The 14,280-nt window shown below is 42.0% G+C and overlaps 1 protein-coding gene across 1 annotated transcript in view; it reads left to right on the top strand.

The window, feature by feature from the left end:
• Nucleotides 1–3,360, top strand: part of LOC113652642 (carbohydrate sulfotransferase 8-like) — a 79,639-nt gene extending 76,279 nt beyond the window's left edge. Inside the window, exon 4 of the mRNA XM_047822684.1 lies at nucleotides 29–3,360. Within this exon, the coding sequence (XP_047678640.1) occupies nucleotides 29–1,177 (1,149 nt within the window). The 3' untranslated portion in view covers nucleotides 1,178–3,360. The remainder of the gene's footprint in view (nucleotides 1–28) is intronic.
• Nucleotides 3,361–14,280: the final 10,920 nt, after the last annotated feature.

Below are 14,280 nucleotides of genomic sequence, written 5' to 3'. Positions count from 1 at the left end.
GCTTAGTTATTTGTGTTCTTTGGTGCAGGAACTGTGCGTCCAGCAGGATAGTGACGTTAAAGGTGGTGCCACAGCAGTTCGGTCCGACAGACAGCACAGACCGGACGAGCCGAGCGCCGATAACTCCATCTCCCCCATGCAGTTTCCTGCCTTTGAGTGGAACAAACTAAATCAAGCTTCTCAGAGGATTACCAAACGCCACCGGAAGCTCCTCAAGACCAGCACGATGACCCGCTCTTTGTCCAATTCTTCCTCTTTCTTTTTCTCTTCCTCTTCATCGACATCATCGTCGCCGTCGTCACCGTCGTCATCATCATCATCACACACTACATCCGAGAGCTGGAAGCGACTTTCCCGTATCCAGGAGGCTCGTCGGCGCATAATCAAGGAAGTGTGCGCCAAATACCGGAGCAACATCTCCCGAACGATAACGCCACACCACGTGTCTCGCATCTATGTAGAGGACAGGCACAAACTGCTCTACTGCGAGGTGCCCAAAGCAGGCTGCTCTAACTGGAAGCGGGTTCTGATGGTGCTCGCCGGCGTCGCTTCCTCCACAGGAGAGATAAACCATGACGCCGTCCACTACAGCAACCATTTAAAGAGGCTGGACAGCTTCGATCGGCGAGCCATCGCCGAGCGCCTCCGCTCCTACACCAAGGTGCTGTTCGTCCGCGAACCGATGGAGAAACTCGTCTCAGCCTTCAGGGACAAGTTCGAAAGCCCCAACTCATATTACCACCCTGTGTTTGGAAAGCCCATCATCTCCAAGTACAGGGTAAATGCATCCAAATCAGCGCTCAGGACCGGAAGCGGCGTCACCTTCCAAGAGTTCATCCGCTACCTGCTGGACGTCCATCGTCCCGTAGGCATGGACATACACTGGGAGCCGGTGAGCCAGCTCTGCAGCCCGTGCTTGCTCGACTACGATTTTATCGGAAAGTTTGAGACACTGGAGGAAGAAGCGAACTTCCTGTTGCGCAGGACAGGAGCTCCGGAAAACCTCACGTTCCCGACGTTCAAGGACAGGAACCCTGAAGCTGCCAGAACTTCCACACAAATCACATGGCACTACTTCACACAGCTCAATGCCTCAGACAGGCAGAGAGCCTATGACTTCTACTACATGGACTATCTGATGTTCAACTACTCCAAACCCTTTGAAGACTTGTATTGACAATGTTCTCGGGTGTCATTGTGAAACTGTCACACGACCGAGGGTGGAGAACCTGAGAACCTACAGTAACACATTTATATATTATTAACTCATGCTAACTGCTAAAAATGCTGCGTCATAGCATAGTTCTAGTCTGAACATCGCAAACATTACGGAAGTCTCCGAAAGACAGATTCTCACCTTCTAGATCGATTCCCTCTCGGCTGTTTTAGCGTATTTCATCGTGTAAAAGTTCCATCCCTCTGTTTAGAGCGCACACTTTCACCACTTAAAGCATCGACCTAACTAATATTCCGTTTGTAAAAAGGGCATTCAGAGTATTATATATTTTTTTATGTATTTGTATAAGTAAGCTTTAGGTTTGTGTGTGTGTGTGTGTGTGTGTGTGTGTGTGTGTGTGTGTGTGTGTGTGTGTGTGTGTGTGTGTGTGTGTGTGTGTGTGTGTATGTGTGATAATTGGCTGGTTTTAGGCAACAGGTTATGTTACACTTAGTGGACTGGGCCGGACCAAAATATTTTGTGTGTGTGTGTGTGTGTGTGTGTGTGTGTGTGATAATTGGCAACAGGTCATGTTACATTTAGTGGATTGGGTCGGACCAAAACATTGTGTGTGTGTGTGTGTGTGTGTGTGTGTGTGTGTGTGTGTGTGTGTGTGTGTGTGTGTGTGTGTGTGTGTGTGTGTGTGTGTGTGTGTGTGTGTGTGTGTGTGCGTTTGAAGCAGGTGGCTTAGTCATTTGCAAATTTATTAACAAATACAACATGTAAACATTGTGATTGCAAAAGTATTCACCCCTCGCCGTCAATCCCCCAAACCGGTTCTTTTGGAACGAGACACGGATCAGAGTCAAGTTTTTTCTTCTTCTCTCGCTCGCAATGCGAACGAAGAACTCAGACTTTAGCACATCTTGTAAGTAGCCGACTTTATTGCATCGAGTGCACCCCCCCCCCCCCCCCAGTGGAATAACCGAGCTCAATAAATTCCAAATCGACGACGGTCCTACCAGGAGATTTTAAATGAGAACAGATTTTATCAGCGCTTGTCCGGATTAGGACGCCGCCCACGTTTCAGACATTTCACACCCCTGATGTTAATTTGATCCTCGTATGGTTTAAACGCTACGTTCTTGAATCGGTGTTTAACCTCCACGTCTCCTGTAGAGCTCTCGAATCGGTAATCCGTGAACTAAAGTGGTATAATGGTGTAACGATACGTGTCATAAACCACGTAATAAGCCTGTATTTTATTTTCTTAAGACCTCAGCGGTACCCGTGGCTGTTCCGTGGCTCCGGCCGGTCGTCCTTACGGCCGTCTATAACGGGATGACGATATTTTCTTAGTGATGTTATTTAATAAACAAAAGAATCAGAGATAACGCTAAAGAGAGCTTTATGGTATATGGAAACATATGAAAATAATTAAAGATGGATATAATTACAGAACTCTGTGTGTGTATGAAGTACGTGAGAAGCGCACGTTGTGAGGTGTGTAAGACGCACAGACGTGTGTGTGTTTTACGAGCAACGTGTCCATACTGTTGTAGTGTTTCAGATGCTGTGTGTTGATCCCCGGATCGCTTCACCATCTTCTCCTTCTTCTTCTTCTTCTTCTTCTTCTTCTTCTTCTTCCTCTGCTCCCTCCACCGATTATCGGTATGAAGATGATGGTACAGTGATCGTAGATGTGTTTTTCCAGTTCACACAAACACAGATGTGTCATCATGATGCCCTTTGCCTTATTTTTACACTGCCAATAAAGCAGCGTGAATCAGGAAGACATTCTTCAGGTGGTGAAGCTCTCTCTCTCTCTCTCTCTCTCTCTCTCTCTCTCTCTCTCTCTCTCTTCCTCTCTATGTTGAGTGTCTATTAATAAATATTTATGCATTTATCTTTTACGCTCGTGGCCGTTTTTTATTTGCTTTCTCTGCAATCTAACAATTTGACTAATGCAACATGATGCACGGTGGATTAAACACAGCTAAGTAACATTTATAACAATCGACAGGGAAAATAAAGCTAGATGTAGTGTGTCACAGACGGTCCTATTATGTCGGGCATCATGACATCATCATCATCATCATCATCATCATCATCACACCAAGGAGACGTCCCTTAATTATGGGGATTTTTTTGTCTTGTTCATAAAGGCTTTAGAGTAGGGGCTCATGAGAGAGAGAGAGAGAGAGAGAGAGAGAGAGAGAGAGAGAGAGAGAGAGAGAGAGAGAGAGACAGAGAGTGATGGAGACAGACAGAGAGAGAGATAGACAGAGAGATAGACAGACTGGCAGAGAGAAGGAGAGACAGAGAGTGATAGAGACAGACAGATAGAGAGGTAGACAGAGAGATAGACAGACTGGTAGAGAGAAGGAGAGACAGAGAGTGATAGAGAGAGACAGAGAGATAGACAGAGAGATAGACAGACAGGTAGAGAGAAGGAGAGACAGAGAGTGATAGAGACAGACAGGCAGAGAGGGAGACAGACTGGCAGAGAGATAGACAGAGAGATAGACAGACTGGTAGAGAGAAGGAGAGACAGAGAGTGATAGAGACAGACAGACAGAGAGGTAGACAGAGAGGGAGACAGACTGGCAGAGAGATAGACAGAGAGATAGACAGACTGGTAGAGAGAAGGAGAGACAGAGAGTGATAGAGACAGACAGACAGACAGAGAGGGAGACAGACTGGCAGAGAGATAGACAGAGAGATAGACAGACTGGTAGAGAGAAGGAGAGACAGAGTGATAGAGACAGACAGAATTGAATTTGATAAAACTTTTACTTACAGAATCTCAAAGAAAGTCAACAATAAATAGGGAAACATTATCATCCATTAAAATTAAATAATTAAATAAATAAATCATAAGATAACGTTTGTGCCAATCGCAGTTCTTATTGACAGCAGACACAGCAGACACAGCAGACACAGCAGACACAGCAGACACAGCAGACAGGTAGGTTCTGTGTTCTGGACTTTCTCAGTGCTGCATTAGCTTTACATTACAACTTCGTGACAGCCGTTTTGTTCAACCTCATTTTTTCGACTGATGTAAATCCCCATTTTTACACAGTGTTTACCAGCTGGCATCGAGCTCGTCGTTTGTGCGTGTACTTAAAACCAAGGATAAATATTTTCATTGAAAAACCGTCTTTGAAAACATTAAAAATGTTCTGCAACAGAGTAAAAATAATGATGAAAGATTGTCTCTCTTTGGAGGCAGAAAGGACACGAGTGATTGGCCTGGAGACACAAAACAGAGATAAAAGCATTAAAAAAAGCAAACAGTCCAAAATGTGACAAGTGTTTTTATATACAGTGCAGGGTCCTCTGCGTCGGGGCTACAGTAGATGATCGAGGTCCACTTTCGGGGCAGCTGGCTCACTACCCTCTTTGACTTAACGTCTACTCGAGCAGCTACTCCATCAATGTTCTTTAGGTGAGGACTAGCGATGTCCACCAGGTGTTTAAGGGTGGTGACACCAGACGTGAAGAGAGACTGTGACAGTGATGGGTCCCCGACGTCCAGACGTCCTCCTGAAGCAGCTAGTCTGATTGGAATTAAAAGGGTGGGGGGTTAGGGGGGCATTAGACAGTGTTAGATTTATTTGCAGGTGTTGAGATTAAGAGCACATCTGTAAGTGAACACAATGCCCAGAAAATCAGAACTACTGCACTGTTCATCCTGGATGATCCTTCTGTACAACCGTGATGGTTACCACTCACATACAGTATATGGCTCTGCATCAGGTTTAGGGGGGTGGGGGGGGGAGGGTGTGGTCCTCTAAACCGGGCTGCCATGCTTTCCAGCAAGAAAGCTGGTGCAGAGAGCCAGAGGGTTTCTCTACATAACTAGAGAGATTAGATGTCAAAATAAAGTCTCTGAAAGAACAAAAGTAAAAAAATAATTATAACAAAAGATATTAAACTTTAAACAAGAAAAACGTGCATGCACTCAAAGTGAGAGAGAGAGAGAGAGAGAGAGAGAGAGAGAGAGAGAGAGAGAGAGAGAGAGAGAGAGAGAGAGAGAGAGAGAGAGAGAGAGAAAGTGACAGAGAGACAGAAAGAGAGAGAGAGAGAAAGTGACAGAGAGGAGAGGAGAGAAGAGATCGAGAGTTATATAATATAGATGAGCTATATATATAGAGAATTGTATATAAAGAGGAGAAAGTACAGAGAGACCGAAATAGAAAGCTGAGACAGTTAAGAGAGACCACAGAAAGAGAGATATGAGGCGCACCATACATATATATATAGAGAGTTTAGAGATATTATAGATATAGATAGAGATAGAAGAGAGAATAAGAGATATATAGATATTTAAAGAAATATATATAAATTCCGAATAATAGACAAAAGAGTTAGATATATATCAATATTGACATATATACACTATATATAAGATAAGTCATCCTACCAGTATAGATATAGAGATATATATAGATATTAGAGAGAGAGATAGATGAGATATATATATAGTATGCCTTACATATATATATCGAATTATCTCATACATATATATATATATATATATATCTATACAATACTTTTTTTTTATTGCGCTCATCACTTTTTTTTATTGATTTTGTTATATTTTTCTCTCTGACTTAGCACTGTCTTCATCTTGTTGTTCTTATTTGACATTATTTTTTTTCTTTTTAGTTTTTTTTTTTTCTTTCTCCTCTCTCTCTCCCTTTACCCATCTCATGGTGTACTCCAACTTAGGCGAAGCTCCCTCCGGTGTCCTCTCTGCTAATCCCTCCCATCCCCATATCCTCTATTACAACACACCGAAATAATATATTCATACAGAGATATAGATAGTATATATATAATATTTATATATTATTTATATATCCTATACTCCTCCATCATTTTACTAACACATCCCCCAATCCTCTCTATATCTAATATGCTATACTCTCTATCTATATCTAATCTACCTCCCACGCCAACGGTCCGCCTTTTCATGGGTCCCCTGAAGACCTCTCCCAGTACCTATATATCTCTCTTCATCGCCGTGCTCTGCGTCAGTCTTAGCGTAAGGTCGATAGCAGCGTTTTGGAGTGGTGGGCACATCGTTCGTTATACTATCTGTCTCTCTCGTAGCCAACTCTATCGCGGAGCCTTTCACAGAACGAGACAGATGGACATAGAGTCCTACAGATGAAAAAAAAAGAGAAAAAAATTATCAATATAGAGACAGACAGAGACAGAGAGACAGGCAGAGTGAGGGAGATAGACAGATTGAATTGAAATGTGAGAGTGTGAGAGAGAGACAAGCTTTGAGATCAGATTAACCGGAAAGCTAGAGAGAGAGATCAGATATATCGATAGCTAGATATACAGAGCGTGAGATACTATAGACAAAAGAGTGTTTAGAGATAGACAAGAGAGACATAGATAAATAAAAATTTGTACCTTGTCCCTCCCCTTGCCCTCTCCTCTCTCTCCCTCCTCTCCCTACCTTCTCGCCTCCCCTTGTCCTCTCTTGTCGTCTCCGACTCTCCCTGTCCTCTTCCTCCTTGTTCCTGCCTGCCCCCTGCGTCCCGGCCTTCGGTTTGGGGTGACCGCGTTCAGCTGCGCCCTGCCCACCCTCCATCCCTATTTCCCCCCATTATCAGATCCTCCAGCCTGTACATCATTAGCCTAGCAGCTCTGCATCTGAACAACAGAGCACACTGGAGCATGTTCTCCAAACCAGACAGCAGAGACAGGACACAGGACAGGACAGCAGAGACAGGACACAGGACAGGACAGCAGAGACAGGACAGTTACACACTCTTAATTTAATCACAGACAAACTATACCACATAGAGAGGTTCAATAACTAAGCTGAAGTCAGGAGATACATGACAAAGAGACACGGACATGTTATAACCATCATAAGGCTTTCTATAGACGTGTAGGAATGTGACGTGACCCTGAGTGTGTACTTCACACTGAGTCTCAATCAGCTCCAAAGTTCCCCAAACTCCCCGAGAGCTGGAGCTCTGATTCCCTGCACACTGGGACACTGATGACCGACGATGTGACTTCATGACCCGAGTCTTTCTGGCATTATTCCAGACAAGCCGTATATTCTGTAGAACATCAAAAAAAGTAAATGTAAGTAATCTTATGCCAATGACGAGCTACTTTCTCATGTGGATGGATTTTCCCGAATTTCTGTTCAAGCTGAGATGCTTGAGCTTCAGATATAACATCATTTCCAGCACACTGATGCTCCTCGGGCTTTGTGGTGCATTCTGGGAATTTTCTAGGGAGAGAAGATTCCATTGCGCTGTTTAGCAGCAGTTTGAGCAACAATGCAGAACTACACATTGTTTTTTGATTATCTGAAGGTTGTCAGGGGGGGTGTAAGGTGGCTTAGCGGTTAGCACGTTCGCCTCACACCTCCAGGGTTGGGGGTTCGATTCCTGCCTCCGCCTTGTGTGTGTGGAGTTTGCATGTTCTCCCAGTGCCTCGGGGGTTTCCTCCGGGTACTCCGGTTTCCTCCCCCGGTCCAAAGACATGCATGGTAGGTTGATTGGCATCTCTGGAAAATTGTCCGTAGTGTGTGAGTGTGTGAGTGAATGAGAGTGTGTGTGTGCCCTGTGATGGGTTGGCACTCCGTCCAGGGTGTATCCTGCCTCGATGCCCGATGACGCCTGAGATAGGCACAGGCTCCCCGTGACCCGAGAAGTTCGGATAAGCGGTAGAAAATGAGTGAGTGAAGGTTGTCAGGGCTCAAACCACTCAAGTGGTTGAATTAAACTTTGTTTTATATATATATATATATATATATATATATATATATAATATATATATATTTTTACATTTTTGTGATTCTATTTTTTTATTGATTATTTTTAAAATATTATTTATTTATTTATTTGTTTATTTATTTATTTATTCATTCATTTAAAATTAATTTTAATAATTTAATTTAATTATTATTTTTTTAAATAAAAATATATATATTATTTTATTTAATTTTAGATGTATTATTTATTAATGTATTTCCTTAGAATCCTTCTTAAAAATGTAATTTAATATTGTTTTCATTTTAAAATAAAAAAAATAAGCTCAAATTTGTTTTATTTCAATTTTTAGATGTATTATTTGTTTATTTATTTATTTATTTATTTACTTATTCATGATTATTGTTATAGAGGTTGTACCAGCTTCAGTTGTGTTCCGCTTGATGAAGGTTTCAAACGTTCACTGAGAAGAGGCCGATGCCGTGAGGAACCCGAGGTATCTAGAGATCTCTAGATAGGTATCTAGAGATGTACCAGTTCCAGTCGGATTCCACTTCATGAAGATTTCAGACTCTCTAAGAGAAGATTCCAACTCCATGTGGTCTTTCAGGACCACGACCTTCTCATCAATACACAATAATCAGACTGTATCTGCCTGTATAAAGGACATTATGCATAATAACACTAACAGTTTATAATCACACCCTCCGGTGTCAGCCGAATGAGGATGAGGTTCATTTTTGAGTCTGGTTCCTCTCAAGGTTTGAGAGGAACCAGACCATTATTAAAACGTTATGCAAATAACATTTAATTGAATAAGTATTAGTTTTAATAAATTGTTGACTACTAAAAAGCTATAAAAGCCTTTTGGTAAATTATAAACTTTTGGTATATTTAAGTGACTAGACTAGAGTCGTTCCAGCAGCCACCTACTGATGAGGGTCTTTTTTTATTGGGTGCAAGTTCCTCAAACATCTGTCTGAAAAATGTATGTGGTGTGAAGCAGTAACAGAAACTGCACTCATTCCTATTCAGACCACAGAAGTAGCTACAGATTTAAGTGCCGCCGGTAACGCTGTACATCTGAGCACCGCGGCGTTTAGCTTTCTGAAATGTAAGGATGCAGCAGAATGAGGAAGTTCCTGTGGGACATTCTCCTGGAGGACGGAGGCAGTGTTAAAAAAAAAAACACCAACCGGTTCAACCCTGCTGCAGTTTGCAGAAAGTTTCAGGACCGAATCGCACCACTGGCAGAATCTTAAACAGCTCATCTGTATTCTGCTGCACGGAGCGAAGTATAGACGCGACCCAGAGAAACGAAGACCTTTACGACAGAATGGCAACGCAAATGTGATCTGACATACAGATCGAGTTTCCCGAGTGTTCGATGTCATACAAATTCATGCTGAGGTCCTGAGAGAGTTTTGGTTTCTGGTTTAGTCTCCATATCGGTTCATTTGTAGATTTATTCCCTCTGTGTTTCCATGTTCGACGTGTACGTCGTTCAGTCTGACCCTTTGTTCCTGGTCACATGTACTAATTCTTTTGGATTCACTCTCTCTCATTCATTTTCTACCGCTTATCCGAACTTCTCGGGTCACGGGGAGCCTATGCCTATCTCAGGCGTCATCGGGCATCGAGGCAGGATACACCCTGGACGGAGTGCCAACCCATCACAGGGCACACACACACACGCTACGGACAATTTTCCAGAGATGCCAATGAACCTACCATGCATGTCTTTGGACCGGGGGAGGAAACCGGAGTACCCGGAGGAAACCGCCGAGGCACGGGGAGAACATGCAAACTCCACACACACAAGGCGGAGGTGGGAATCGAACCCCCAACCCTGGAGGTTTGAGGCGAATGTGCTAACCACTAAGCCACCGTACACCCCCCCACCCCCCACCGGGATCATCTAGCAAGATCCTTTGAGTAAAAAATTTGTATCAAGTTCGTTCTCAAAATGGCAGGGAAAAAGGTGATGTTCATGTGTGCCCATGTGTATGATGTGGCTCTTTGTGGTAACACAGTAAAAAATGTGGCTCTTGTCTCTGACCGGTTGGACACCTCCTGGTCTACGATAATGGGAGGTCCTCCAGTAGGTGCTTCCAGGGCGGTGGTTTCAGTCGTGCTTCCGCCTCCTTTTGGCAACATTACGCTGAAATAGCGTGCGCGGACGTGCGTGATGCGATCTAGGGGCAGTTATTCGCCAAACCTCCCTTATTACAGTCGCACACATTTCTTCTGATTTGTTTTTGTAGTAACGAGTAACGAAGATGTTTAGTGGAAATATAACGGAGTAAAAGTATACATTTTATCTCGGAAATATAGCGGAGTAAAAGTGAAAATTGACATAAATTAAATATCGAAGTAAAGTAAAGATACGTGACATTTCTACTTAAGTACGGTAACGAAGTGTTTGTACTCCGTTACATTACAACACTGGAAAGAAGAAGGTGAAGTTTTGTGACGGTTCGCATCGCTACGGTATTCGTAGCATCTTTGGTGTTTTCAGAGAGTATACTGGAATTTGTTCACTGTGAAAGTGTGGGTAACTAAGCAACGACGTCCTCTTGACGTGTTAAGATGTCTGAGTGGTCGTGTTGTCTTGTGTTATACACGACAGTAGTACAGATTCTCAGTACTGTAGTACAAATTAAGGCACAGCTTTGGACACAAATGAGTAGAAACTCGTTAAGGGGCGGAGCCAGACATGCCACAGTTCGGTACATACACAGATATTAGCGTGTAATTCTTCCAGAGTGTCAGATGATCCCCCAGAGGGTGAAGTGACACAGTTAGGAATAATGTGTGAGGTAGAAGGTTGTTGTCTTGTCTGATTTCCATTGAATTGAACCTCAACCTTCACCGTCACTTTTCCAGGCACTGATGCTTTTTTGTTGTTGTTGTTTATAAAGCTGGATATCGAGGACCGCTGAGGGAAAAGGAAAACATAGGCACAGAGACAAGGCTCTCGTCTTACCTGACTGAAGTAATGGGACAGGAATAAAACAGAAACGTGAGCAGGGTTTAGAACAAATTCTGACTTTCCTGCTGGAGAATAAGACCAGAAGCCTGGTTAGCGTTCCGACAGAGACCGAGCGGCTTTGATTGGTTTTACATGAGGCGACATTCCCAGAGAATATTCCCTACCAGTTTAAAGACATAAAGCTTTTCCCCAAACAGAAATAAAAATGAGCTTTGCCTGTCTGAGCTTTTCCAGGTGATGAAAAAGCATATTTATACCTATTAAAGCTAATGAAATGACACGAGCAGAATCCAGAGATTGAGAGTTTTGCTCTTTACTTTCTGCATTGTCAGGATTTCTGCTGCACGTAAAGCTTTTATTTTCCCCAGGAGACATTGTCGGTGTGTGTGTGTGTGTGTGTGTGTGTGTGTGTGTGTGTGTGTGTGTGTGTGTGTGTGTGTGTGTGTAGATTGGGAGTGTTTTTCTTTGTAGCAGATGGAAATGTGCCTGGCAAACAGGGAGAAAGGGATCTGGTTTCGCTGTTTCTGATCTCGCTATAAAAGAGCTACTTTTTCATTTTGGCTAAGTGCTTCATCCTGGTCAGGGTCATGATGGATCAGCGCGCACACACACACACACACACACACACACACACACACACACACACACACACACACACACACACACACATCTTTTCTTACAAAGTCTTGAGCTAGGACGTGTTAGAACTCTATTTTTAAATCTACACTGTATTCAATTCATTTCATTCATTCATTCATTCATTCATTCATTCATTTTCTACCGCTTATCCGAACTTCTCGGGTCACGTTCAATCCGAGCCCACAGCAGAGCGCATGCGGGTTAAGGGGTTAGGTCAAGGGTCTGAAATCTGCTCTGCTCCATAAATCGCCATTTCAGAATGTGTACTGTTGAGCTAATAGTGACTAGGGACTGTTTTTAAAAACTGGTTTTTAGTTTCCTTTGTATCTTAGACTACGTATATTTTTACTATTAGGGTTAAGCCACTTATATAATAATAATAATAATAATAATAATAATAATAATAATAATCTGATTTCTTTATAAATTCTTGATTTTTTTTTAAATTAGTGTATTTTTCTTTGTTGTTGTTTACCAATCTACAGAATAAGAAAAGTTTTCACTATTACGAATCACGTCAAAAATGAACCTGCAAACTAAAATTCACACAGAAAGTTACATGAACATAAATGAATGCATGTAGAAATCTCAGGAAAAATCAAATGAAAATAAATTCATAGGCGTAAATGACGCTTTAAAAAGAAATACATTTTATTAAAAGAATCACACGTGGACATAAAAAGAATCATTTGTAAAAATCAGTTACGAACACAGATGAATCATGTGGAAGAATCATATACTGTATGATGGCAAATGAATCACGTGGGGATATGTGTAACACAAAGCACGTGAATTGTATAAGAATCGCATTTACACGAATTAGGTGTAAAAATCGCACGAAAGTAAACGAAGCAGGTTAAAAAATAAGGTGGAAAAATTACACGTGAAACTACATGAATTGCAAAAAACTGCATCTCACAAAACACGTGTATTACATCTAAAAATCTTTGCATATGAAATATTACGTGGGGAAAATTTCTCGCGACTTTCTAGAAAAAAGAAGAGAAGAGAACATAAGAGAGGAGAAGAGATGAGATGAGAAGAGAAGAAAAGAAGATAAGAGAAAAGAAAAGAGAAGAGACTGGGACCTCTAAATGTTCAATAATTATTTATTTTACCAAAAAAAGTCACGACATAAAAACTTCTATATATTTTTTTTAATCTGTTTATTATTAATCCATTAAATTATATGGAGCATCAGCGACACACCTCCCTGTGTATGAGCTGTTGCTATGGAAACAATCCCATACTTTACTGAGAGGGAACATTAATATAAACCTATTGTAGGTGTAACATCTGGAACCGCTGTCCTGACTTTGCTGGTAAAATAATACACACCTTCTGATGGATCAGATTAGAGCTCACAGCTCGTGGTCTAATAAACACTGCATGGATCTCTGGATGTCCTCTAATCCTGAAATGTGAATTAAAGATGATGTAATGTTTATTTTATAGCATTTAAAGACTCGTAGCAGATTCTTTCCTGAGACGTTTAGAGACTTCAGTGAGCTTCTGATGACGAGAATGATTAGAAATGAATTAATTAAAATTAAATTAAATTAGGAGACATTTATTATTAACACCGTGAGCAGGAATGGATGGAGCCGGTTAATCCAGTGTTGAGTTAATTAATCTAATATTGGCTAATAGTATGAGAAAAAATCTCTCTCTCTCTCTCTCTCTCTCTCTCTCTCTCTCTCTCTCTCACACACACACACACACACTTTCTATCTCTTTCTTTCTCTCTCTCGGATAAATTACAGGTGGCTGATGATTAAATTATATATTCATTCACTTTGCCACACACACACACACACACACACACACACACACACACACACACACACACACACACACACACAGGTGTAGGTGGGAAGATATTACGACTTATATAAAGTAGATAGGCATCAGCTCACTTCCTCACAGGTAACCAAAGCTAAAAGACCAACATACCTGATGTTATTTATTCATGACATAAAGTGTGACCTTATCATTTAATATAAGTTTCAGATATTCACATCTACATACTAAGAGAGAACCAACGCTTTTTTTTTTTTAGTTCAGAAGAAGGCCATAGGAACAGACAAGCCGAGAATGCAAACTCCAACAAAAAAGCAAATAGCGCTTCTCCTCAGATTAATGTGACACAAGCAAAGAGAAAATGTCAGGACAACACCAAGCACCCCTGCAGAGACAAAACCGGATGTGTGAACATGAAGAAAATGAAAAGGTCAGAGTTCATACACGGTCCCTAGTCTGGCTGACTTTCAAACCTGCTTGAGACTTTACACCTCCCTGCCAGCAGAGGTCTCCGTCCCTTGACGTCAAGTTTACTACTTCTTCCACATCACTTCCTGTTTTGTTTTGTTTTTTTAATATATGAGGCTTAGTCATTACAATACACCTTTACGAGGGTTTGTGTATATGGTGAGTCACATATAGTTTGATTTTTTTCTTTTGCCTCACATATTTTTGAAGGTGGGGGTGCACGGTGACTTAGTGGCTAGCATGTTTGCCTCACACCTCCAGGGTTGGGGGTTCGATTCCCGCCTCCACCTTGTGTGTGTGGAGTTTGCATGTTCTCCCCGTGCCTCGGGGGTTTCCTCCGGGTACTCCGGTTTCCTCCCCCGGTCCAAAGACAAGCATGGTAGGTTGATTGGCATCTCTGGAAAATTGTCCGTAGTGTGTGAGTGTGTGTGTGAATGAGAGTGTGTGTGTGTGTGTGCCCTGTGATGGGT

Source organism: Tachysurus fulvidraco, chromosome 13 (assembly GCF_022655615.1).
Source record: "Tachysurus fulvidraco isolate hzauxx_2018 chromosome 13, HZAU_PFXX_2.0, whole genome shotgun sequence".
Classification (NCBI taxonomy): domain Eukaryota; kingdom Metazoa; phylum Chordata; class Actinopteri; order Siluriformes; family Bagridae; genus Tachysurus; species Tachysurus fulvidraco.
This window is presented reverse-complemented; position numbering and strand designations above follow the sequence as displayed.